The 26,575-nt window shown below is 40.2% G+C and overlaps 1 protein-coding gene across 1 annotated transcript; it reads left to right on the forward strand.

Annotated features, from left to right (window-relative positions):
* LOC133982512 (cyclic nucleotide-gated cation channel beta-1-like) lies at positions 1–25,414 on the forward strand. The gene is given in 39 exon segments (XM_062421568.1): positions 1–17; positions 889–961; positions 1,567–1,588; positions 1,699–1,744; positions 1,834–1,936; positions 2,714–2,733; positions 2,819–2,924; positions 3,648–3,672; positions 4,254–4,347; positions 4,538–4,638; positions 4,847–4,910; positions 5,603–5,678; positions 5,809–5,833; positions 8,628–8,961; positions 9,573–9,722; positions 9,845–9,895; positions 12,286–12,353; positions 12,510–12,712; positions 12,875–12,905; positions 13,288–13,700; positions 13,825–14,026; positions 15,011–15,110; positions 17,153–17,248; positions 17,450–17,604; positions 18,718–18,887; positions 18,890–19,010; positions 19,650–19,858; positions 20,133–20,183; positions 20,921–21,007; positions 21,308–21,372; positions 21,583–21,705; positions 21,829–21,970; positions 22,173–22,332; positions 22,428–22,525; positions 23,545–23,628; positions 23,716–23,834; positions 24,034–24,180; positions 24,861–25,059; positions 25,148–25,414. Coding segments are annotated over 39 exon segments (4,617 nt in total).
* The last annotated feature ends 1,161 nt before the right edge of the window (positions 25,415–26,575 follow it).

Consider the following 26,575-nt stretch of genomic DNA (forward strand, 5'->3'; position numbering starts at 1 on the left):
ATGGGTTTGGGTCCCAGGTACTTTTTGATATTTAGAAATAACCATTGTGTTTGTCATGACAGATAAGTTAAGCTGTCCTGGTTGTCCTCAGCTTGCTTCCTGTGGTCCGTTAGCAGGACATCTTGCAGGTTGAGTGGCTCTTTGCCCCGTTGCTAACATGGATTATCTCAACAGGCTGATAAACTGTCACAGTGGATAATACGCAAAATTGAGATTAAGACAGACAAGGAGATTTACAGAGCTGACTCTGTAAATCTCTCTCCTCCACAGTAGGTGTTCATTTGTGACTCATTTCTTCCCCTATCACACTGATTTAACCCTTTGTCACCTGTGGAGGCTCCTGGTAAAAGCAGCTTATGGTGCACTGCTGCCTGACTCTCCTCTGACTTATGACTGCTGTTCACCTCATCTCTCAGTTAACTGGTAGACTCTGAATCACATCCCTGGCAGCATGTACCACTGCAAACGTTTGTAAAAGCCAGTTTTCAATTATGCCTCAGAAAAGAGACAGGCCAAAAGTGTCTCCTGAGATAAAAGCAAAGGAGGAGGAGGAGGCAGGTGAATGACCTTCATCAGTCCTCATTAGTTCCAGCTGAGGGCTCTCTGAAGTGGCTGCTTTAATGAAGACATGAGTAAAGAGTTAATTGGGAATTATCTTCATTATCATCATTTTCATCAACATTATCAGCAATGTTTGATAAAGGGCTTTATTAAAAGGGTTGACTGTGTGTGTGTGTGTGTGTGTGTGTGTGTGTGTGTGTGTGTGTGTGTGTGTGTGTGTGTGTGTGTGTGTGTGTGTGTCCGTGTCCGTGTCCGTGTCCGTGTCCGTGTCCGTGTCCGTGTCCGTGTCCGTGTCCGTGTCCGTGCGTTCGTGCATGTGTTCAACAGGATGTTTAACTGGGTGGTGAAAGTGGTCCCCCAACCCCCCGGGACAAATGAAGCTGACAACGACCCTGCTGCTGTACGACAACACACACACACACACACACACACACACACACAAACACACACACACACACACACACACACACACACACACACACACACACACACACACACACACACACACACAGTTTTACCTCTGTCACTTTTGGGGTATTTACATAGACTAACATGAATTTCTTTGAGACTTACCTAACCATAACCAATAACCACTACTTGCCTAAACCTAACTCTTACCCTAACCTTAACCACTGACCGAAAAATCAGTGTTTTACCAGTTGGGGACATGGCTTTTGTCCCAAGTTGCAAAAGTTGTCTCCAGTCAACTGGACTGGTGTTAAGTCTAGTTTGGGGTATTTACACAGACTTAAATTCATTTCCTGGAGACTTACCCTAACTCTAACCTTAACCACTGACCCAATCAGGTCCCAAATTAACCCCCCACCCCCACACACATACTCACACAAAAAAAACCTCATAAAACTTTGTTACCACACATATTGACAATAACACACTTGCACACATACAGTAGAGCATCATCAAACAGACTAGTGAGACACAGTAACAGGATGTGTAATGTGTCACTTTCTTACACCACTTCTCTGTGTCTCTCTGACCTTACAGGACTGCTCCAAAAACAAAGGAGGTGAGAATTATGACTTGTGTCATGCTTTTTTTGCACCCATAAACATGTGTGTACACCTAAATTGGATCACCCCTTCACTGTCACTCTTTTTAACTTATAAACCCCCACAGCAAAGAATCCTGCAGTGAAAAACAAAGAGGAGGCTTCAGAGGAAAGGTAAGCCTCCACCAACACCATTATGTATATGAGTGTGTGTGTGTGTACATGCAGTGAGATCTTACAGTCTTTCTTCACCTCCTCTACAGCCAGGGCCAGGCTGGAGTAATAGGCTGGCTGTCTAATGGGTTCGTCAGCTCCCTGCCGCAGCCTGCTAACTCACCTCGACTCAGCAGATCCAACTCAGAAGCCGTGAGTGTATAGATGTCTGAGTGAACAGGTTGTCCACCAATAATACAAAAAGTACAAATGAGCTGTACAACTAGACACCCAAATACCTGGAAATACCTGCTGGTATATCAGCCTGATGTTTGGCTTACATTAACTACTAGATCTCAGCATGTCATGAATACGACTGCCCCCTATGACATTCTTATGACATCTCAGACAGTGATAACACTGACATTTTTTAAAAAACATTTTAAAGAATTTTTTTTTTTTTTTTTTCAACTGAGTGGAGTTAGTGGGATGTACAGCAGATTGAAGTAAGCATCAATCAAACATATTCAGAAGTCTTTCCAAGCAAAGATAAATGACTTAAAAGTAGAAAAATAAGGAATGATAAGATAATATAGAAAAAAATCTTTAAAGATTTCAGGATAATATTAATTTTGCCCATGAAAAGGAAAACAAATGCTAAACATAACATAATGACGATTGTCTTTTCACTTACTTTGATGACCATTCACAATAAGACAGCTAAATGGATACTCCAGTGTCATATGTTGGGTGATAGTATTTTGACAGACCTGTATGAAGCACAAAGACTACTCTAATGTGGAACGTAGCAGCATTTATTTAAATGACAGTATATGACACAGATTATCAGACTTTTATCATTCACAAAAATCAGACCAAAGGAAACCAGGCTCATCTGTGGGGGAATAACGTGTTGCCTTGTCAGTTCTCCCCATCATGATAGAGTAATAGTAGTAATGGCTTTTTTTCTGTCTCTTTTCCATCCACCAGGTCACAGAGGATGGAGAAAGGTAGAGTACGACTAGATAAGTGAACATGTCGCACAAAATATGCCATCTGAAGATGTAAATGAATAAAAGCTTGTTTCTCTCCAAGGTCTGGCGTGATAGGCTGGGTGGCTCAGAGTCTGACCAAGGTGCTGCCTCAGCCCGATGAGAAGTACAGAGAGACTAACGGTCCCGATGATGATGAACACACTGAGGTGAGACCCAAGCCACTTAACCAGTGATTCAACATTACAATAACACCTCAACTACCACACAATACTACCTTAAACTCACATGCCATAAAATGATTTACCAGAAAACCAGAGCAAATAGACTAATAGGACCGAGTGATTCAGCCAAGCAACACAAAAGCTACGTCACTGAACCGTGTGACACATGACTTGAGCAACTTAATGCTGTCTCACGGGTTTTTAAGACGTAATCATTTGGAAGGATTAAACTACAAGGGATTTATCCTGTTTGAACAGAGCAATACACGCAATACACTCATTTTATAGTTTCTCACTGAATAAATACTGTAACAATGTCAGATGATTAATATTAAAGCATTTCATTGATGTTTTGTTATTGTAAATTATACAAAAAGTAAACATTGTTAAATTGATCAAGTGAAAAGTAAGTTAATAATCTACCTCTGTTTTAAACCAGACTTGGGAAATGATTTGAATTATATCTACAGTCCTCCTTTGACCAAATTCTGTGAACCTCCAATTGTATCCTAGTCAGACCCCATCAGTGTCCCACTCACACAGACATGGGATCCATACTGTGCAGGGAAATGCCAGCCTGTCACTAACCTCTGTAGGGCCCTACCCAACTCCTAGAAAAAATGTCATCATAAAGAATAAAATATGAAACTAAACACAATCTGTTGTCTGTTGGTTTGACTTTGAATGCATTTTTCTCTGCGGTTATAGGTGTATGATGTAAAAACAATGCCAGGTAAGTTTTTTCATCATGTTTCTATGTTTTTCCAATTTATAAAGCCTGATGTTTGAATAGATTCAATCGATCTCAACCCTTACATACTGTTGAGGTCCCTTTTTTACATTTGAGAACACCATGAAACGTTTCTTTTAGCCAGACTAAATTCCTAATGTGACCCAGAGTGTTCAAAAATGGAAATAAAATGCATCATTTTTAACATTTTTATGCAGCTGATGCACAAGCTGATTTTTATATATGCAAATGTGGGAAAAAAAATTCAAAAATAAGCATTCAAACAAGTTGTATTCATCCTTTTTCATAAAATGTTCTCCTAGACTATAAAATTGTGATTTTAATAATTCGATAATATTAATCAAACTTATGGAGAATTGATGAATATGAGTTGGTGTACAGACTACTTATTAGTCAGATATGAACAATATGTAAGGGTTAAAGTTTGAATGTATAAAAGAGAGGAAATATACAAATGGATACATCATATCTTTTTGTGAAGAAGTAAGCTTTATAATATTAGAATACAGTCAAATAAATTCCTTACTGACTGAGCTGTCTCATCAATCTGTCTGTATGTTCAGATTTTGATCCCCTCCCTCACATCCCGGTGGTGGAGATGGTGTCAGAGGACGAGGAGTCACAGGTGGAGATTCCAAACCCTCAGTTCACTCCCAAGTGAGTATCTCTTACTACACATCCACAATTAATCAAGCTAAACTTTACACCAACATATACTAACAGCAGCAGACACATGATGGGCACCTTTGCCCAAAGTGTCTGTTAGGCACCCACCCAAAGACATACACACACCAATACAGGTTGTTGAATTAGCTATAAAATGTAACTTTCTCTTTTTCTGCTGCAGTGTGGTGAACTGGATAAAGCAAATAATCCCCCAGCCAGTTGTACCTGGTGCTGTACCAGAACAACAACCCAGCGGTTCCTCCCGCAACTCTCTGGACAAAAGTACACACACACACACACACGCACACACAAACACAAACACACACACACACACACACACACACACACACACACACACACACACACACACACACACACACACACACACACACACACACACACACACACACACACACACACACCAGAGACATTTTAATTTTGATTTCATTTAAGGGACACATGTTTGAACAGCGTTTTGTCCTCTCTGCAGTTCTGTCTCCACCACCTGAATCTCTCAGTGGAATCTCACTGGATACTGACAGCAAGGCCTCGAGGTACGTTTGGATCCTTCACTGTCCTTTTTAATGACAGGGAGTAACTCTTTCTTGCCACGAGATAAAATGACACATGATCTCCATGGGTCTGACTGTGTGTGTTTATAGGTGAAGTGTAGGTCATCCAGAACAGGCTTTTTCTCACAGGAGACATTTTGACTTGTCATGGCAGGATAGGTGTAGGTGGAACTAATAATGCTAATGAGGACTCAATTTAATTAAAATGTCCCAGAGAGCAACACCAGTGAGCTATCGTGCAAAATATCATAGCATTGAACTGGCAAAGTAAATGGTAAATACAGTCATGATTAATGCTATTAGTTACCCCTGTGAATTTTCCTCTATGACATTTCAATGTCTGCTATGTATAATATCTATTGGTTGAGGCCTTTCAGAGGCTGGCCCTGTACTGAACTTATCTCTGCTTTGTCTCCAGCATTCCTTTAATTTTCAACATATTTAAGCAACTAAAAATGTTGGCTGCCCTGAGCAAAACCTGCTCATGGACAAAGGCTAAAACATGCTTCAACATAATATTACACAGCAAATAGAGCTTCAGGCATGAGGGTCATAATTGGCTTCATTTGTCATCTATTCATCTGGTATCTTACTACCAGGGATGTTTGATTTATATCGTATTTCTAAAGTAAACAATTTAAGAGTGTACAGTTCATTAGTTCCACTCTCCACAGTGTGGTCGGCTGGTTCGTGTCAGGACTGGGCCTGAAGATACCTCAGCCCGTCACTCAACCCAAAAATGAAGCTCCGGTAAGTTTTTTTTTCCTTTCATCCCTTTTAACTTGTCCTGTAATTCATCATTTATCATCTAGTCTTTCTAGACTCATATTTATAGCAATTCAACGTATACCATTGCTTTCTTTTGTATTTCAACTCTCAGGGTACAGCTGAAGTTCTACAAAAAGGTGAGTTGAGGTTTTATTCCCTTTATTATACTTTGGTTTAGTTATAGAAAACCCTCCGCACGCCATTCTCTTATCAACACCGCTTTTCTTTAAATGCCACAGTTCACAGTTCAGTCAAGTGGATCTGCAGTATTTTACATATTTTTTTAAGTCACTAGAGAATAATGCCCCCAGCTGGCAGAAAGCATCTTTTTAACAACATGGGGTGTTGCAAGTGATGAACAGATGAAAAACATGAATCATTTACACAGATGTCTTTTCTCCCTCTGAGTAACCCTCTGCGGGTCCATGTAACATTTATCATAAAAAATTTAAAAAAACGAAAAAAACCCATTGCATGTGTTTTTCTGTTGAAGCACCCTCTCGTTTCTGCCCCCCTAGTTTATGAAGAGGTGTTTTGGTCGGACGGTCGGAGTCTAACTCAGTACCTCTTCTCCTTCTGTTTCAGGGGGGAAGGCGCTGCGAGCCCCTTAAACAGCAGGAGGAGACGACTGGGGGACGCTCTGATTCTCACAGACAGACAGACATATACCAATAAACATGTTGTATTGTTGGCAGAGACACGGTTGCTTTAAAATGTGCAGCTCAGTACAGTCATTAGGCAGCTGTCAAACACTACAAGAATATAGAGATATATTCAACTCACCTTACTGTACTCAATACAGTTTCATATGAATGTATTACAACTTAGCGTTTGTGCACAGTTTGAGATAAACTTTAAAACTTGTGTACTGTATTATATTTAGCGTAATTAGACGTGTTTTGTCTTCAGTGAGATGGATCTTTGTGATTTTGCACATTTTCTGTTTGACAGAAACATTTAGTGATGGCAATTGATTTGAAATCACTGTAGGTTTCATACACAGACGATTGCAGACAAGATACGTCTCTGCATCTTTATTGTGTTTTAACCTATGGCAATGTGCACTATGCATTCATGTTGCTATTTTCATATCCAGAAAAAGAACAATAATGGGAGATCAAAAGATGATGCACCATTTATAAATGAATACACAAACATGGTTCTGTCCTTTCCCACTTAACTGACAGAAACCTGGAAATAATAATTAAAAGGCAGCTATGTGTATTAATTATTGTGTTGTTTCTGAACAGTATAAACTATACCTGTATTTATACAGATACAGATGACATTTAGAGAAGTATCAAAATAGTTCATTTTTCATGAATAAATCTATTATTTATTTTGCTCAAAGCAAGTTCAGTTTGAGTCTTGACATGTAACTGTACATGTAGTTTTTACAAAGGTTTTGTTGAGGTTGCACAACACAAATATAAGATTATTGTGTGCTGTGTAAGGTCTGCTTTGATCCACTTGATCTGTGTCTATGGCCTTGAACTGTGAAATGTGGCCTGGGAGTGTGGCATGGTGTTATTCCAGCCTGGTTTGACATGATTTTAGAGAACATTATTTTCATTGTCAGGCAGAGAAGGTGGTAAAACACACCCGTAAGGTAACATACTGTGATGTAAGGATATTGCAGGAATAATAAAGATTCAGTGTGTGAAATGATCAATGTGGTGGTTTTATCTGACAGCATCTCTCCATAACACCTTCCATTACCAGCTTGAACCCTCACCAGCTCACAGTGAATTAAACACGGTTAGCTGTAGTTATTTAACATTTTAAGTTTAGTCATTTTAAAATGTTAGTTATTTAAAATCTTTTTCTAAGAGTGAAGTAGAATAATTACGATCCTTGACATGTGCAAGAAGAGCAAAACCATAATCTAAAAATACTCATTTACCAGTATCGAAAGTAAAATCAGTCGTTCATAACTGTGAGTCTTTTATTGTAAACTCAATTATTATTCACATGCATGGAAGTGTAACAAGCATTTAAGTGTTGTGGCAGATTAAAGTGGAGCTAATATTAACTTCTTACACTATCATACACTGTTTGATAGTTAAATCTATAACAATGCATTGTATTTTATAACATGGTCAAATGTTTCGTATATAAAATACCAGTTGGCAAACTAACTATAGCTGTTATGGAGGAGGATTAGGGCCACATGTGAAACATGTATTTGAATTCTGAGTTTAAAGCATCCGAAATCGCATACTACGCTCTACATACTCAATATGTGTGCTATCATTCAACACACTAATAAACAATGGTATGTATCTCCTTGACACACTTGAGCTATAATTAACACGTCACTTCCTGAGAGCCTCCTTGCTGATTGGAGACGTGTAACCATGGTAACCTATGCCAATCATAAGGTCTTAACTAATTTAGAAAAAGAAATTACAAGCAAAGCAAAACCTTACTTGAATTGAAACGCTGCATGGGTCGCTGTCCGTCATTGTCTGTTATGTTACTGTTGTCACCATTATTGCATTGCATTGTGGGATATTTATGCCAGTGTAGTGTCCAGAAATAATATGCACATCACGTACTACTGGTTTCATACTACAGTTTTGAACATACTAAAAAACCTCATATACTGTTTTAATGTACTGAACAGCATGTTAGTATGGAGTTTCAGATGCAGGCAGAATTCTGACTATAAACTCAGATGTTTAAAAAAAAGTTCTCATATTGCCCTAATCCTCTTCTGTAAACGGCCAAATAAATATAATATCTCTGAAATGTAGATGTGTAAAGTAGCAGAAAATTAAGTACCTCAGAGTTGTACTCAAGCAGGCTACACTACACCACCAACATGTTTGATGCCACCATAGTTAAGTCTAATCTACATAGGCCCAGTCAAAGTCAACCACACTGCACTGACCTCTTACACACAAAATGACCCTTGTCACCTTCTTATAGCTTCAACCAAACTCAAACCTGACATGGTACTAGAAGATGTGGATTCAGACAACGAGGGGCAGCAGAAATGTGTAACTAAGACCAAAGCTGCAGCAACATCTGCATCACCGCCTCAACCATCACCATCACCTGCAGCACACCAACAACAGGAAGAGATACAGCAGCCACGAATCAGTTCGGTGGCATCCACGCAGTCCCAAGAACCAGAACCAAGAGAGAGCGAGACAAAATTGTCCCTGGAAGACGCTGAGACCCAGACGGGCCGCTGGACGCCATTTATTGAAAGCATCAAGAGGGAGGCTGAAGATGTGGCCATGGCCACCATGGAGGAACGGTAAGGCTGCTGAAAGTGGTCAGACGTGCAGCCTCAACCATTTTTAAAATTGAATAATAATCTAATTAATTTCAGGTTAATTATTAGTGTTAATTAAATGGATTTGATTAACTAAATCCTAAAGTAGTACTGACTCTGATTAATAGCTTCTTTAGTTTCTATGAAGCCAACAAACTGAACTGCATTCAAAATATTTAAATGGGATTTTTAAAGTCTTCTGCTCTTATATTTAATATGTGCAAAATATCTGACATCACCAATGTTCATCAATTACATCCATCCAGTTCTCTTAACTCTTACATACTGTTCAGGGTTAAATTTGACCAATTTTTACATTTGAGAGCTGTAAAAAAAAAAAAACACATTCCTTTTAGCTGGGCTTTTCCTAATGTGACCCCGAATATTCAAAAATTGAAATAAAATGCATATTATTATTTCTATTTTTGAGCAGCTGATACACATTTTTGTATATTCAAATGTACAACATTGAAAAAACACCATTCAAAGATGTTGGTGGTTTAGAGCCAAGTGGTTTAGTTGCATCATCATCAAGTTTCATAAAATCACATTATATGCATCATATCATATCAGTGCACCCTGCATGTCTCCAGCTTGCTGCAGGAACGCACGGAGATGGCACGTATGGCTGAGGAGGTTGCCCGGCATACAGCTGAGATGGCCATTAGACAGATGGCCATTGAGGGACAGTCCATCAAACTCTCACTGGGGAGTCAAGAACTGCTCGAGGAGCCTGAAGTCGAGTAAGATGTTGTGCTTGAGAGCTGTGTGACACTTAGATGGAGCACGTGTACATGCGTGGCAATATGTTGGCACTACAGCATCCTCGTGAAGTGATGTGACTCTGTGTGTTCACTGTGAGCAGGCTGCCGGTGTCACAAGAGGAGAGCGAGATGGAGCACAGCAACGTCTCAGAGTAAGAACACAAATATAAAAGCTTCTCAGTTCATAACTCCTTTTAGATCTGTCCCTCAACCCACTTACCTAGAATCATTACATAGGAGATTTCACCCTCTCCCTTAAGAGGAGCTGTAGCTGTGTCTACTAGATAAGAGTGTTTATAGCACTGTTTTTTTAAAAGCCCTTACACACACGTAGTTCACACACGCACACAGATGTTTTCATTTCTGCCAGCTGATCAGACCTCTCCTCTGGACTGTGTGGGCAGGTGCAAACTGGGCCCTTCTGTGAGGACAGGACAATTTAATACATTATTGTTTTGTATCATTTGTGACACAGCTCCAACTGGCCCCAGCTGCACCGCTCATTTAATACAGAGCAAAGCATCTGTTTCATTATTTAAGAAGTAACCAGCAATCCTTGAAAAACACAAAAGGTCATTGGACAAAACTTACTGCTAATATTTCTAGAATCCCAGAAATCTCCTCTACAGGATGAAAAGATATTCTTTCTTTTTTTCTTTCTTAAAAAAAACACAAAAACATTATTAGTCTTTGAATATTCTGGAAATACTTTTGTCTTCAGGAGCTTCAGGGGGAAAAAATGCTTAGCACTGGGAACCAAAGGTAATACACAAGGGGCCAGCCCTAATCTGACATCTAATCAACCATGGTTATTGAAATATGTGTGTGTGTGTGTGTGTGTGTGTGTGTGTGTGTGTGTGTGTGTGTGTGTGTGTGTGTGTGTGTGTGTGTGTGTGTGTGTGTGTGTGTGTGTGTGTGTGTGTGTGTGTGTGTGTGGGTGTGGGTGTGTGTGTGTGTTCAAGGCCTCTTTTATACATGGAGCTGTAAACTGTAATTGGTGACTGTTTAACCTCAGATATAAATCTCCACATGTTGTCATTGTCTCCAGCATGTAGAGCTTGTTGAGCTGATGAAAGAACTCTTATTGAGAGCTTTGAGCTCCAGTATCTCCACTTCTGGTCGCACTCATGTTGTTTCAGTTTCCAGCTTCTTCATTGTCGGGTCTCGCACTAAATCCCGTGGGCTCTCGTTATGTGATCTCCGCGCGCAGCATCACACTACCTTGTCATAGCAACCGCAGCTTCCCTTGGCAACAGCCTTCCTCCCCCCTCTCAACGGTTCCCCCGGTAACCGTTTGCACCTGCCGCCGCTGCTGCTGCTGCTGTGTCGCGTCTGAGGACACAGGGAGAATGATGATGGATGGAGATGTTATGGGATATTTTCCCAGTTGTTTCTGTAAAATTTCCAAAATCTCCTGATCTGGTTTAAACGACCTCGCGGCTGAGTTTGCTTCACTTGTCGCGTCTCGTCGCTCGTGGACATTTTCTGAACCGATACGCTCGCGAACATTGACAGAGAAAGTGAGTAATGTTACCGTGTTAAATGGTCGGGGTTGAGTAATGGACAGACATACTCTATTAAATGAATAAGTTTGACCAATGACTTAATACTAACTTTATTACTGCTCTAATATAAACGGCCTGCCTGTTACAGGTGGTTAGAGTCTTTTAAATGAGCCAGTCACATATGAATATTATTGGATACATTTGCACAGTGGCGATTTTAGACCCTTTTTATGGGTGCTCAAGTGCCACTAAATTTGATCTCAGCATCACTAAAAATAAATAAATTATTATTGTTGTTTTTTTTCCTAAAAAAATATTAAATACAACTTTAATTATTTCGCGAGCCTGTCTGTTAGAGATGGGACAAACACTTATGCTACAGGTTCAAATGGTTTTATTTTAACAGGTCTAATGTACTTTGGATAGTTCTGTCATAAATATTGTCTTTCCCACAGGGTTCATTATGAATTCAATGTCTGCATATTTTCACACACAGTAATAATCAACACATCACATGTTAACTAAATGTGTTGAAACATGCACTGTAAATGCACTGGTAGATACATAGGCCAAAAACCTACAAACAAAAAATGTGCCTTAAAATATAAACCATGCAGTGTCTTTAATGTTTCCTGTTTATTCTAGCTGCAGTAATCATGCCATCTGATTTACACCACAGGTCTTGAATCCCAGTTTTTTTTTAAATGTCACATACACCTTTAAAAGTGAGCCACATCCAATTCCTGTGTCTTCACTTTAATTTGAGTTGTACTGTAACTGCCTGTGCTGGTAGATATTGACTTTATGGACTAAAAATTGCTTGAAGAGTACGATCTAAATTTTGCTATACTGCAGGTTTTCCCCAGAAATATCAGCATATCCATCCTAATTGTACTACCCTGTTAATTATATTAAATATAACCCACAGTCATTTAATGGATCAAGTTGTGTGCCAGCTATATGTGCTCCCCTTATACTGCCAGCCAACTTGATACATTGACATATTCAAATATTTTAACTCTTGTGCTGTCCTGCAGAAAGGAGGAGAACCTTTCTGTGGAGGAAGAGGAGGAAGAGACTGAAGAACCTATCATCAGCGAACAAGGTAGAGAGCAATTTATCCAGATACCACTGTACATACTGCAGTCCCTTTAGCTTATCACTATTGATATCACTGGAACATCTGGAACATTACCCTGCTTCTAAAATAAGTTTTACAAATGCTAAAATTTCATGAAATCTAAAATTAAAAAAAATCTAGGGCCTGAGGAAGAAGAGGAAGAGCCACAGAAGAAATCCCCTTCTCCACCTCCAAGTCCTGAACCAGTGGAGACCCCTGAGCCGGACCCCGAACCACAACCAGAGACTGAGACCCAAGAAGCCAAAGCTGAGCCTGTAACTGAGCAGCCACAGAAAGCACAGGAAGACGACCAAGACACCAAATCTGACGACGCTGCTGAAAAAGTAACGTACACATCCCTTTGCTTACATGAATTTTCTTATGGCTTCTCTCCCCCTATTCACCTGTTCCTTTCATTTTTACCAACCCACATATATGAGATCCATCCCCTCATTGATGCTCATCACTAAGCTGCTGTTCATTCACGTGCTTTGTGTGTTGTGCAGGAGGAGGAAGCTTCTGGGGACGGCTGTGGTGGTACGTATTATTCACTCACAGTACCAGTCAGAAGTTTGGGCATCTTGATCTTCCCATTCACATGAATGAGAAAACGTGTCCACACTTTTGACTGTATGTTGTTTCTTTTTTCATGAAGATATTTCTTATTTCAGATTCAGATTAAGTTTTTTTTGTTATTACAGATTCAGATGTAGATCTTTCTCATTTCAGTGACTGAAATATTGTTTTATTGCTGCATGCCTGAAAAGTTCTGCAGTACATGATAGTTATCTGTTCTCTTGTCTATAAAAAGTCTGACATTATCATTCTGACACACATTGCTGTTTGCTGGTATCCCACCTTGCTTATTTTCTGCCTGACTGTATATCACCTGTCTGTATGCCACCTGTCTCCTCTGTAGCTCCAGTCAGCTGTGATGCATTTAAGAGCTGCCTGATGCGCATTCCTCACACCTCCGAGTGCCTCGGCAACATCAACGCGTTCTTCAAAGAGAACGGCATCTCCCCTCCCAAAATACCCTCCATGCCTACGCTACCCACCCAGCTCTCTGACGTTACCAAGTACCTACCCTCCCTACCACCTGAACTGCGCCAAGAGCTCTCTCAAATCAGACTCACGCAGGTTCCCCGAAATATCTACCAGACTCTGACTGAGCTTTTGCCCAGAGAATCCGAGGGTTCAGTCAGCCCCAACCTGTCCACCATCTCTCAGAGCTTTTCAAACATCCCGCAGAAGCTCTCGCAGATTCCCAGCCAAACGCAGCAGTACTTCATCAACGTCCAGAACCGCCTCAACAGCCTTATGCCTCAAGATGCCTAAGAAACAACAGCAACAACAACAACAACAGCAAAAACAGAAGCAAGACAAGACTCAGCAAGATTTAGAACTCAACCAGCTCGTCCGTCACTCCCCTCTCCCTCCTCCTCACCATCCCCAGCTCAGATCCCGCTCCCCATCTCCGTCCTCCGCCAACAGTAGCACCCTCGAGTTGCCCAATGTGCCGTCCTACCCTCGCCTGCCACCCATTGTCAGCCCCCCGTCTAAGCAGCTCAGCTCCCCGTCCCGCCAGCTTTCAGGTCTCTCTAACCCGGCGTTCTTCATTGAAGATGACTCAGACATTTCAGCAATAAGACCCGCAGGTGATTTTGCAGCAGTGGAAAGTTAACTGTCCTCCATCATGAGTCCTTTGTACATACCTGAACCCAATCATAATGTAGAAAGAGTTGTCTCGTGATTGGTGGAATCAGAATAAAATAGCTCTAAAATGGCAAGAACAGGTCATTGATATTAAAGTTTATGTAAAAATGGTCATAGATGAAGCAATTTGCAAGCAGTAAGTAATCAAGTGAGTTCAGATGGTGGCTGTTTTGTGTTGTGGTAGAGGATTTTTGTACATTTTTGTGTTACCTCATTCTTTTGTGCCTCAGAATAACTGTTTAGTTTCTTCAGTTGAGGTTTGAAGCTATGCAGGTAAGAAATGGTATTTTTGGATTAAAAAAAAGGAATACATGCACATTCTCAAACTGTACTACAGAGCACCTGATGTCCTGAAAGGTGATCAAATATCTATTAAACCAACAAGGTGCCTTTTTTTAAAACAAAAGACATTTTTAAAATAGTTCAAGAGAAAACAGCATTCACACTGTTGACACATTGTATCTTCAATGAAGAGGACAAACTGTGTCAGTGTACCTTGAGCCAGATTAGCCTGACTGAATGGCTTGCCAGATGAGTAAACCGGTCCTCTGATATAATAGCTATCTTATACATGGCCTAATTCTTGCATTAGCTCAATGTAGGTCCTTGTAAATCTTCTTCCCCCGTTGACCTGTCCTGCCTTGCCTCTGCTTGTGTTTGTGACCTGCTTGGCCCTTCGCAGTGCCGTTACATGAAGCATGATTGTACCGTCATGTCTCATCATTCACTTAGAGTTACTTTGGTTATATTTGTCCCTATTTGACATTATTCGCGATGCCGTTTGACAAATATTTGGTGTCTGTCAACCTCTACAGAGAGCTCGAGCCTCAGCCTCCGTCCAGCCGTCAACGTAGAAGATGTCGACTCAGACAATGAGAGAGCAGGAGAAGGAGGAGCAAGAGTGGGAGGGGGAGGAGGGGGAGAAGGAGGGGAGGAACAGAGCTGTATCCCCCAAATCCTCACCCCTCAGGACCCTAAAGTAACAACCCTCACTGTTCCTGTGACCCCAACAGGAGGTCGTCAGAGGTGAGAAATAGCAGCACGCACCCCAAATTACATACAGTAACTTACAGGATATGAAAATGAACTTGTTAAATATGTAAACACAACACTGCATCTCTGTTTGTACATTATAAACAGACTAATGTATAGTATGTTTAAATAATGTTGACAGCTTTTGGACTATAGAGGTGATGTAGATCCCTTATTTCTCTGGTTGTACTGTAAAATATGTGTTTTTTGTGTGTTTTTCTCTCCCCTCATGCACTGCATCTACAGTAAAGGAGACAAAGAGTAAGAATACTGCATGGATTGTAGTTGTCTCTGTTGTGCTGCGGTGTGCTTTTCATTTTCTTACAACAGTGTTCATCTCCTTTCTCCAGATATACATGTGCATAGCTCATATGCATTCATGATAAAACATTTCCTAACACAGAAATGGAAAGTGGAATTTGTCAGGGTATTAGCTTCTCTGTTTGCAAGTAAAGCAATTTGATCCAAAATCAAATATTCATGACTGATGAATTCTAATTGCAAATTCAAAACACTTGCTCATAAAAGATAAGAATTTTAGTGACAAAATGTAGGACTGTGCAATATGGGTAGAATCAAATATCACAATATTTCTGATTAAATACCTCAATAGCGATATTTTGACAATATTTACGTGATGACTGTTGGTGTTTTCACAAAATATTTACGTGATGACATTTTTGATAAATAATGATCAGTAATGTGGATACAATGACTAAGTGAATAAAGGCAGATAATAAAACATTCTGTTAAGCTCAGAAAATTACATTTTTACTGTAATGCAGCCTTTACAAGTAGGAAAAGACACTTCACAATATTACGATATTCAAAATCTAAAACAATATCTATAAATATCACAATATTGATATAATATTGATTTATTTCCCAGCCCTACTCTTATGCATCATTGTTTTAATTCATCAGCATTTATTATTATCATTTTGTGACTGAAACGCTTCACACGTTTTCCCTCTGCTTAGTGCTGTTTGAAATGGCCTTTACTGCATCTTGCTGCTGTACAGTCTGTCCAGGGTTGCTGGAGGCGTCGTCTGTTGCAGTGTCCTGCAGAAACCACCATGTGTATGCAATAATTGTTTAGGGGAATGAGAGATTTTTTTTTCAATGAGTTCCTGAGGTTATGAAATCTTTTATGCACATACAAGAAAATAAGAGCAGCCAATGTGACACACAGAAACCAGCACATGGGGTTTTTGCAGGATGCACACAGTTTGTTATATGGATCATTGTGTTTGGGAAGATGTTGGGGGTTTTTTGTCTCATGTTGTTTTGTTGTAATGTGTTCTGTGATTGTGATTATGCATGAAAATGTGAGGGTTCTGTTCACTTTTGCATGATAAACTTTGGTGCTTTTGGCTACTGTATGGATGTCGGCATGATGAAGCAAAAGTCAATAAACTGATGCATGACCATCTCGCACCTGCATCATCACTGTGTCACCTACCTGAAGAATATTGTAGGTGATTTACCATTGCCTGTTATCTCTTTCCTGGATTAACATCATGCTTTTCCGGACACACACACACGCACACACACACACACACACACACACACACACACACACACACACACACACACACACACACACACACACACACACACACACACACACACACACACACACACACACACACAACCCCCCCTCACCCACCCCTCCTCTACCTGTCCCTCTCCTTTAACAACACACTTGAAACCCTGGTCTGAACATCCACGACAGTAGTGGGAGGAATCGTAGGACTATCTGGACAAAGATGTAAGATATCCAACCCTTACTAAAATACTATATCATCTAGTGTTCATCTGTCTCACCATCCACACATTGTGCCTCTGGGTTGATACCATCACCTGTAATAGCTGGTCTCCATGAAACAGTAGTTTAATTCACAATGACAACAACAACAACAACAACAACAACAACAACAACGATGGCAACAAAAAAACAACAATAATCTAAATAATGCAGAACTGTCTCAAACCAATCTTGAACCAGCGATGTGTCTACTTAACTTTAACAGTAGGAGGCTGCAGTCTCAAAGTGAGGATGATGATGATGAAGCAAGCATCCCAGTCAGAGCCTGGCCTAGTCAGTCCAGCCTCCACAACACAGATGAAGTGTGAGTACTGTACACTTATACACACGCACACACACACACACACACACACACACACACACACACACACACACACACACACACACACACACACACACACACACACACACACACACACACACACACACATACACCAAATGGATGTTCACAATGATAAAAAAAAGTTCAGCGTGATCTAAGATTATTTCTGCCTTTATTTCCAAGTTTGAAAGAACGTCCGGCATCTTCAGCCAGTCAGACCAGCACAGTGGTCAATGAGCGTCTTCAGGAGCTGGTCAGGATGTTTAAAGAGAGAACAGAGAAGGCCAAGGAGAAACTGATAGACCCTGACAGCTCTGATGAAGATAGCGTCATCCACTGTGAGTGAGAGACCCTGTCTTATCTCCTACACACCTTCACACTTTTCAAAATGAATGACAAGACAAAAATACACAAGCAGATCATGCTGTTGGGATAGTGGCAGCTGTTATAGTACATTGTATTTACAGGTTAAAAGAATCAACCTTGTCCAGCCGGGAAAACACACACTCCTTAAAGTCATACCTACATCTTGGACTGCCCTATTTTTACACAAAAAGCTTAATGAGTAACCTGCCCACTGACAGTCACACACAGGTGAGTTGAAGCAGCAGTAGCTTCTCTCAAAGTTTTCACCTCTCCTTTATCCCCAAAGTTGTAGCACCAGTATCCCTCATTTATCCCCTCAGTGGTGTCCCGTGATCCCACAAAAGCACCTCAGCATTACATGGAGATAATCTTACATTAATAACCTTTTGGCAAGCCTGTTTGCAGATGTAGCATTCACAGTATGCTAGCACACCTTTAGTTGTAGAGAAGATAGACAGTGTGCATCTTTAACTCTATTTAGATGTAAGCGCAGAACAGATAATACAGTGGAAAAAGAGTAGTACAGTGTGCACAAGATTATCTATTGAAGGGTGAAATGCTGTTGTAATAAATAATGCAGAGGTTGTAAAATTGAGTGTGTGCATGACTTCTCTTTTTCCACATGTATTAGCCTTGCCTACATTCAGTCTGCCATAACTGTGTCAGTAAGTAATGCAGAAAGCACTTGTAGGTCTGTGTTTGTATTTTCTGTCAAAGAATTGTATTTTCATCAGTACGGTTTGGTTCATAGTCTATTAATGAAAAGTAAAGCTGTGCCGAGGTTCTCAGGGGAAAATCTACTAGAGTTGTTGTTTTTGACTTATATAAAGGAATGCCTGCAAAGTCACTTATTTGTGGCTCAAAGAAGCCCTTAAACAGAGCATCATACAGCTCTACATCAACCACTGAAAGCACAAACTGTATCATTCATCTATAAAACTCGACTGTCAAGTCTCACACCTATGTGACCTTTGTAATCGTAACCCTTCTTCCTTGCATCCTATCTTTCAGGTGGTTATTGCGATTCTGATTCCCAAAAACTTTGTAAATTGGACCTGTATATTTTAAACGTTTCTTTCCCCAAGTTCTGACGTTCTGCCTCTCCTCTTTGATCTATCATCAGCTCCTCCTCAGGCGCCTGCCCCTGCAGCTCAGCCAGCAGACGGGCAAGACAAGGAGGCACAAGCAGGTCCATCAGGAGGAGGAGGAGGAGGAGGAGGAGGAGAAGCAGGAGGAGGAGGAGGTGGAGAAGGATTAAAAGAAGGGGGAGAGAGTGAGGCAGAGGAGAAGTCTAGCTGCTGCTGCAAGGTGAAAGCTCCTCGGTGGATACAAGCCTGTATGCACTACCGCTTCCCTGCCAGCATCGACCCTTTCACCAGTGAGAACCCAGCCGGTTACCTGCTGCCACCTACTGTACTGTACTGATCAGTACTATACTGAAGTGTACTGCACTGTGTAGTAGAATCATCTTTACTCAAGCTACTCAGAAATGAATCCAAGTTGAGACAAACACAAAACAATAAAATGAAATAGAGAGAAACAACAGGTATGTTTAAAATCATACATGCAGGAAAAAAACAGATCATTAAAAGTAATGGTTTAGTCATGTGAGGTTTGAGTAAAGGTGAATCTACTGTACTGTCCTCTTATTTTAACACCTTTAACACCTGTCTTCTAATCATCTCATTTTCTTTTTCATACATTCATAAGGACTCAGTTAGCCAAACCATTTCCTGTTTCATGCTTCCTCCTCCAGCACAAAACCAAACTCCAAATAATGCAAACTATGCTTAAGAGATTTGTCAGGCTCCTCTCCCAAACCTCCCTATGTAACAGTGTGTGATGGTTGTAGGTGCTTGCTTTGTGACTAACGCTCAGTGCTACTTTTGACATTAACAGACAGCACAAGTGTGTAGTAGACTATAAAGCCTCTCTGGAGTTTTCCTCTGCACCTCTGCCAAATCTCACATTTCTCCCTCACTCCCTTCATCCTCTATACTTGTCTCTCTCTCCTCAGACCTAATGTACGTGTTGTGGATGTTTTTGGTCTCTCTGGCGTGGAACTGGAATGTGTGGTTCATCCCAGTACGCTGGGCCTTCCCCTACCAGACTCCAGACAATATTTATTACTGGCTGCTGACTGACTACCTGTGTGACCTTATTTACATCCTGGACCTCACCGTCTTCCAGCCACGCCTGCAGTTTGTCCGTGGAGGGGACGTAGTGGTGAGTAGGAGACTGGGGGCTACCATAGTAACAGAGCGCCATCTCATGATAGAAACCTGGAATTACAGAAAAGTCTCAGTCTCAAAGTTGCTGCTAGTCATAATTACCTCAGTTGTATCCCTTTCACAACACAATTAAAAAATGAAATCTGTATTCATCAACAGTTTTTACTAAATATTAAACCTATGATTTGTTTTTATGTGAAATGACTTGAAAGCTGGACAGGAGCTCTGCACTGTGGCTCATATCTGCATTTTTTTTGTTTTGTTTACAGTATGACAAAAAAGAGATGAGAAAGAATTACATGAAAACCAAACGCTTCAAGGTGAGTAATCACCAGTGTTGGGGAATGTTACTTTTAAAAGTAACAATTACATTACAACATGACTGCCATTAAACAGTAACTAGTTACATTACAGCATTACCTTCTGAGAAAAGTAACTGGTTAGATTACTTTTGTGTTACTGAAAATGAAAACCTCTTCGTGATTCCTCACGCATGTTGTTTAAGTCCAGACCTCCTTTAAGTATAATGACTGTACCATCATCACACAGCCAAGTCTGGTCCATAATCTGTACATCTTTAAACTAATAGCAGGAATGACAGACACAATGTCCGATTTACAGCTCTTTATTGTACTAAAGTGGCTTCTCAAACATATGCCCACATACAAGTTATGTATACAGATGCAGTGATATAACCGTAGCATGTAGTCAGCTGTCTGCCTGCCAAAAAAGTAGTAACGGTGCAAATTCATGGCGGATTTACTTTTCTTGTGGCAAACAAGTAGCTACAGGAATAGTTGGTTAAAACAATAACAGATTACCTTTTTGAAAACTAAACAACTGAGAACTTTAATTGCGGACATAACGCGTTACTCATGACATCAAAAAAGTAATCCAAGTACTCTAACCCATTACTTAGTAACATGTTACCCCCAACACCGGTAATCAGAGTTTATTAAAAGTCTGTTTCATCACATATTCTGTGCTTCACATCAAATCAGTCAAACAACAAGCACATCCAGCAGTCAGAGTGAAGTTTCACCTTCCTGTGTTTCAGTTTGATTTAGCCAGTCTTGTTCCTCTGGAGTTCTTCTATTTCAAAACTGGTATCAACCCTCTGCTCCGCTTACCCAGGCTGCTGAAGGTGAGGCTCTCTCACTGCATTTTCAATCATTTCCTCTTAAAAATCCATTAAAACAGCAACTATCACACTATGGACTTTTTCAGACATAGTGGGTGTAAAATATACTAAGCCACACATAACCACATGACACTGACAATATTAAACACAATATCAGTAATTATTTATTTTTATTTCCAAAGCTCTGTATCCATTTTGGTCAATTATGTATCATTTTTTAAAATATGGAGAGCTAAATTGGAGAGCCCAATTTAGCCCGAAACTCTACAAATATTGCGGTGTTCTCTATCAATTCCTCCACAGATCAACTCTTTCTTTGAGTTCAACGAGCGTTTAGAGGCCATCTTGACCAAAGCCTACATCTACAGGTCAGCAGACAACTGATTGTATCTTAATGTGTTGGCTCCAGTCTGTCCTGCTCTTATTCTTCATTACATACTGGCAGAATCCTTTCACCTCTATATTCTTTTCTTTTTAAAGCATCAAGAGACAGAAAAAAACCACACAGTTGAACAAATATCTGTTTTTAGATGATCAGTTAATTCAGCTGTATTGCTCTATCACTCTCTATCTCTCAGAGTGATACGTACCACCACCTATCTTCTTTACTGTCTCCACTGTAACGCCTGCCTTTACTACTGGGGCTCTGCCTTCACAGGACTGGGGTCCACCAAGTGGGTTTACAATGGCAAGGGCAACAGGTTGGTGGGATAAACACTCACACAAAGAACATCTTTCTGGCTCAATTATTGTTGTATCTTTTGACTTTACTGACTTTCTTTTTCTGCCTTCCTCAATTGCGTATCCTCCTTTCCTCTGCCCAGTTACATCCGTTGTTACTACTTTGCTGTGAAGACCCTGATCACCATCGGGGGTCTACCTGATCCCACCACCCTGTTTGAGATAGTTTTCCAACTCATCAACTACTTTGTTGGAGTCTTTGCCTTCTCTATCATGATTGGGCAGGTAGGTGCAGAAATATAATGGAGACTTGCAAATGAATTTACTTTTCAAGAGTCTTAATGCAGCAAGGACACTAATACTTCACAGATCTCTTTGCACAATGGTTGATTTTAGCTGTTTAGTGGCATGTGATTCTTCCAAAATATGACGATTAATTAACAAACTTTGTCTTCTGATTGGCTAAATTTGCTCATTTGTCTCTCAGATGCGAGATGTTGTTGGAGCAGCCACAGCAGGTCAGACCTACTACCGCACCTGTGTGGACAACACTATCAAATACATGTCCTCATACCGCATTCCCAAAGATGTCCAGAACCGTGTCAAAACCTGGTACAACTACACCTGGCAATCACAAGGCATGCTGGGTAAGAGGAGCATAACGCGTGCTGTTCATATAGAGTATATTGTATATACTGTACATCTGAGCTTTTAGTCATACTTAAAATCTTCTATTACCCAGATGAGCAGGAACTGCTGACTCAGTTGCCGGATAAGATGCGTCTTGACATTGCTGTAGACGTCAATTACTCCATTGTCAGCAAAGTTCCTCTTTTCCAGGTAGGAATCCTTTAGAAACACATGGGAAAAAATAGCAGAGTATGTGCAATATAGTTTTCTTAAATCTACAATACAAAGTAGGGGAGAACAGGGTTGGTTGTCACATTCATTAGATCTCAGTCCCTAGAAGGTGCTATTAAAAAGTGTTGGTACTGTTTTAGAATTTAAGTGAGATGTTACTTCCAAAATCATTTCTAGAGTAAACCACCTGATATTGAGGTGAGACGACGTTTAGTGTGAAAATGTAAATATCCAGCTCTTCATTGTTTCTCTTCTAGGCTTTTACACAATGAGTTTATAATAAAACAATCATTACCATTAAAAAGTATGAAGAGAGAGCTATAGTTAGGTAGGTTCTTTCTAAGCTATGCTACAACATGTGGTTGTTAGCTTGTTACATTCTCTTTGGGGTTGGTTGTCACATGTTTGCATATACACATATATGGGGTGATATATCTAGTTCTTTCTTTCTTTTAAGAGAGCAGAATGAGCAGGAACTTTGTCAGGAAGACAAACAAGAGCCAGACTCCTCCAGATGTAAAGCGCAGAGCAGTCAGAGAGATGAAATGCACAGTATTGTCATATAAGGACAAAAAATGCACTTATAGGAACGGTTTTTCCTGTTTATGTTCTCTTGATGCAGGAGATGTGTTAGGTTGTATTTCAATGAAACTAAACATTTTAAATAATGTTTAAGATTGTCTACATTTTTTATTTTTCCCCTTTAAAACAACATAGTGACTCCCAACCCCATAGTGTTTGACTACCAACCCCATGATGCACAAGTGCACAAGACATATTTGATGGTACATATCCATTCCATTACAAAAAAAGGGAATCTATTCAGTATACGGTTTGTGAGGAATTCAAAGGAAAATAAAAAGTGTGACTACCAACCCTGTTCTCCCCTATCTCATCTGAATGCAGGACATAGTTGTGGTATACAGCCATATGGAGATTAACCAGACATCAACAGAAAGTTTGACACTTTTCTCCTTTTTCGTCCCTCCTCTCAACAGGGTTGTGACAGACAGATGATCTTTGACATGCTGAAAAGCCTTCGCTCTGTTGTTTACCTGCCAGGAGATTATGTCTGCAAAAAGGTACATTGTGTACTCATATTTGCATGCGTTTTGTTTGTTAAAGACAACTGCATAAGGTAAGTTGTAATGTTTGTGGTGTTTGTTTAGGGTGAGGTTGGTCGGGAGATGTACATCATAAAGGCGGGGGAGGTGCAGGTGGTTGGAGGACCAGATGGAAAGACAGTTTTTGTCACTCTCAGAGCAGGTTCAGTCTTTGGAGAGATCAGGTACAAAATGTTTTAAAACTAAATTATATATTTTCACACTTCAAAGTTTCTTATGCTCTTGCCTACAAATGACAAAATAAATGATATGCTTACTTATAACTCATCTCATTTCTACTCCTGTAATTGAAGTTTTAACCATGGTGGAAAATGTCATTTTTCAACCAAAGGATCAACCAAATCTCCTCTCTCTGATTGGCAGCTTGCTTTCAGTTGGTGGCGGGAACAGACGCACAGCCAATGTGATTGCTCATGGCTTTGCCAATCTCTTCATCCTGGACAAGAAAGACCTGAATGAGATCCTAGTCCACTACCCCGAGTCCAAGAAACTACTCCGCAAGAAGGCCAGGTTAAACAAACACATGACCAAAATATCAATATGTAGAAGCCACAATAACTCTATGATCATTGTACTCTCTCTGCTCTGTAGGCTATCTGTCCTGTTGGGTTAGGGTTAGACCCCTGACCAATCAGTTTCCTAGTCAACTAGTGGTCCTTAGTTCAAGCCATTTATGATGTTAATTTAATTATTTGAATACATACATATATACTATTAGGGCATCAGAGAATGATTTGAATTCCAGGGCTGAGAAAGTTGTTAGAAGTAACACTGTTAACCCGGCTCTACATTACAGAGAAATACAAAACCTTAATAATGAGCCTTTAAAATAACCATTTTACAAGCACATGCATAAAGCTAGCCACCTGTTAATGACAATGCTAAAGGCAAAAGCAGTAATGATTCTGAGTGTGTCAGATCAACCAGTAAAAAACGTTTTTCAATTTATTTCAACACTGTATAACATCACACAATGTATGATCTGGTTACAGACACAGCTGAAAAGTAGTGGATATTTGGAGATGGTAACAAATTGAGATTAAACCAAACTCACACACAATCCCACTGCATGTTTTCTGCAATGCTAGTGACAGCACATAGAGGGCTGTATGACTTAGAGAACAGGTGTGTCTGCTTGGATGTATTTACTACACTGTTCTTCATTCTGATAAAAGTGATTTCAACCACAGAAAAATGCTCAACAAGGGAAAGAAACCTGAGCCCAAAGAAGAGGCTAAGGAGCAACCCCAAATACAGGTGGCCCCTGTCAAGCAAGAGACCCCCAAACTGCTCAGAGCGGCCCTGGAGATGAAAGAGAGATCCTCTGGTCTTAAAGGAGCTCTGGCTAAAGTCAAACAGAAGACCAACAAGTCCAGTATCTCACTGCAGGTAAACGTACACAAAAGCAAAAAAAAAAAAAGCAGTGTGTGAGTGAGAAAACTGAGTAATACATCTTCTCTTCTCCTCCCTTGTCTAGCCGTCCATCTCCTCCTCCCTCCCTCCTCCATCTCCCGCCTCCAGCTCCGGACCTGAAAGAGACGAGGACACGCCGTCACCCATGTCAGCCAGCTCTACGTTTCCCTCTGCTTCACATTGCCGCAACCACAACAACAACTCTGCGATGCCTCTCCCTGCATCGCAGTGCCACAGCGACACAGACGAACCTGCGGCGCATCAAAAGGAGGAGGATGACAGTGACGAGGAAGGGGAAAAGGGCGGGAAGGAGAAAGAAAAGAAGCGGTGATGATTTTTGGAAAGGAGGCAAGGAGAGAATAGGGAGTCAGGAAAGAGGAGTGAGGAAACAATGAACTTTGAGGAATGTGGAAAAGAGGAAGATAAAAAGAGGAATTATGTAGGGCATAAATAAAAGTGACAGCTGTGTGTGTAATCAATGGGGAATAAAGGAACACCAGAGGAATAAACCATGCAGAGTCTATCTGCTATAAAAGGACATAATGAAATAAAAAACAGAGGAGGTGTTGTAAATGAACATGTACAAAAACGGTCCTGTTTTTAGCCTGATCTCCTAAAGTAGTGAAGGTGTGCAGCTTACAGTAATTACTAGCTATCAAAGTAGTACTGTATTATATTCGGACCCATTTTGCATATTATATCCTTATAGCTCACTATGTACAGTATGCTGTGTAGTTGCAATTTACTGGTAAACTCTGAAAGCTGCAGGAAGTCATCTTTTATCACTTTTATGTCAAATATGATTTACATAACATACACTTTTGCAGGAAGAGCCATGTCATAAACTACAACTACTACGTCCATGTTATCTCCTAGTTTTTCAAGCATGACTACAATAAAGCACAGAGGTCATGATTACATTCTCCCACTGCTTTTCATTCTCCTTTTAACCTCAACACATCTTTATGAATGTCATTATTAGCTCAACTAATGTAGGAGAAAGCCATTTCTCACCTGGTTACCTCTTCAGGATTTAAACACATTGTGTCTACACTGAGTTTAAAGTCTGTTTTAATATGAATTCAGCGTAGCTTACTGTGTGATGAAGACTTGGTATGGGATGGCGTAGCTAAGCCATAACAGTTAACTCAGATGAGTCATTTCTACACAATTGAACGTCTTGTCTTTGTCTATGTTTTTGCTGTTGTTGAATACTCAATGTTTACAGATTTTTTTTGTAAACTTGAAAATACAGTTTGCCTTACTTTTTTTGTCATTTACTTCTGTGTTTGTGTTGGCGTGAGTAGCTCGCACTGCTAATGCTTCTACAAGTTTGTTTAAAAAACTGTACTGACCTAGTAAAGCAGCATTTAAGGTTATACATGACTATAAACAGCATTGTCATCCATGTTGTCATCATAACGTATGTTACAAATATGTTAGGTCATCTGATATATATTTTTAGTCCATCTTTGACCTTTATAACTTTAAG

The sequence above is a fragment of the Scomber scombrus genome, chromosome 6 (genome assembly GCF_963691925.1).
Source record: "Scomber scombrus chromosome 6, fScoSco1.1, whole genome shotgun sequence".
Taxonomy (NCBI): Eukaryota; Metazoa; Chordata; class Actinopteri; order Scombriformes; family Scombridae; genus Scomber; species Scomber scombrus.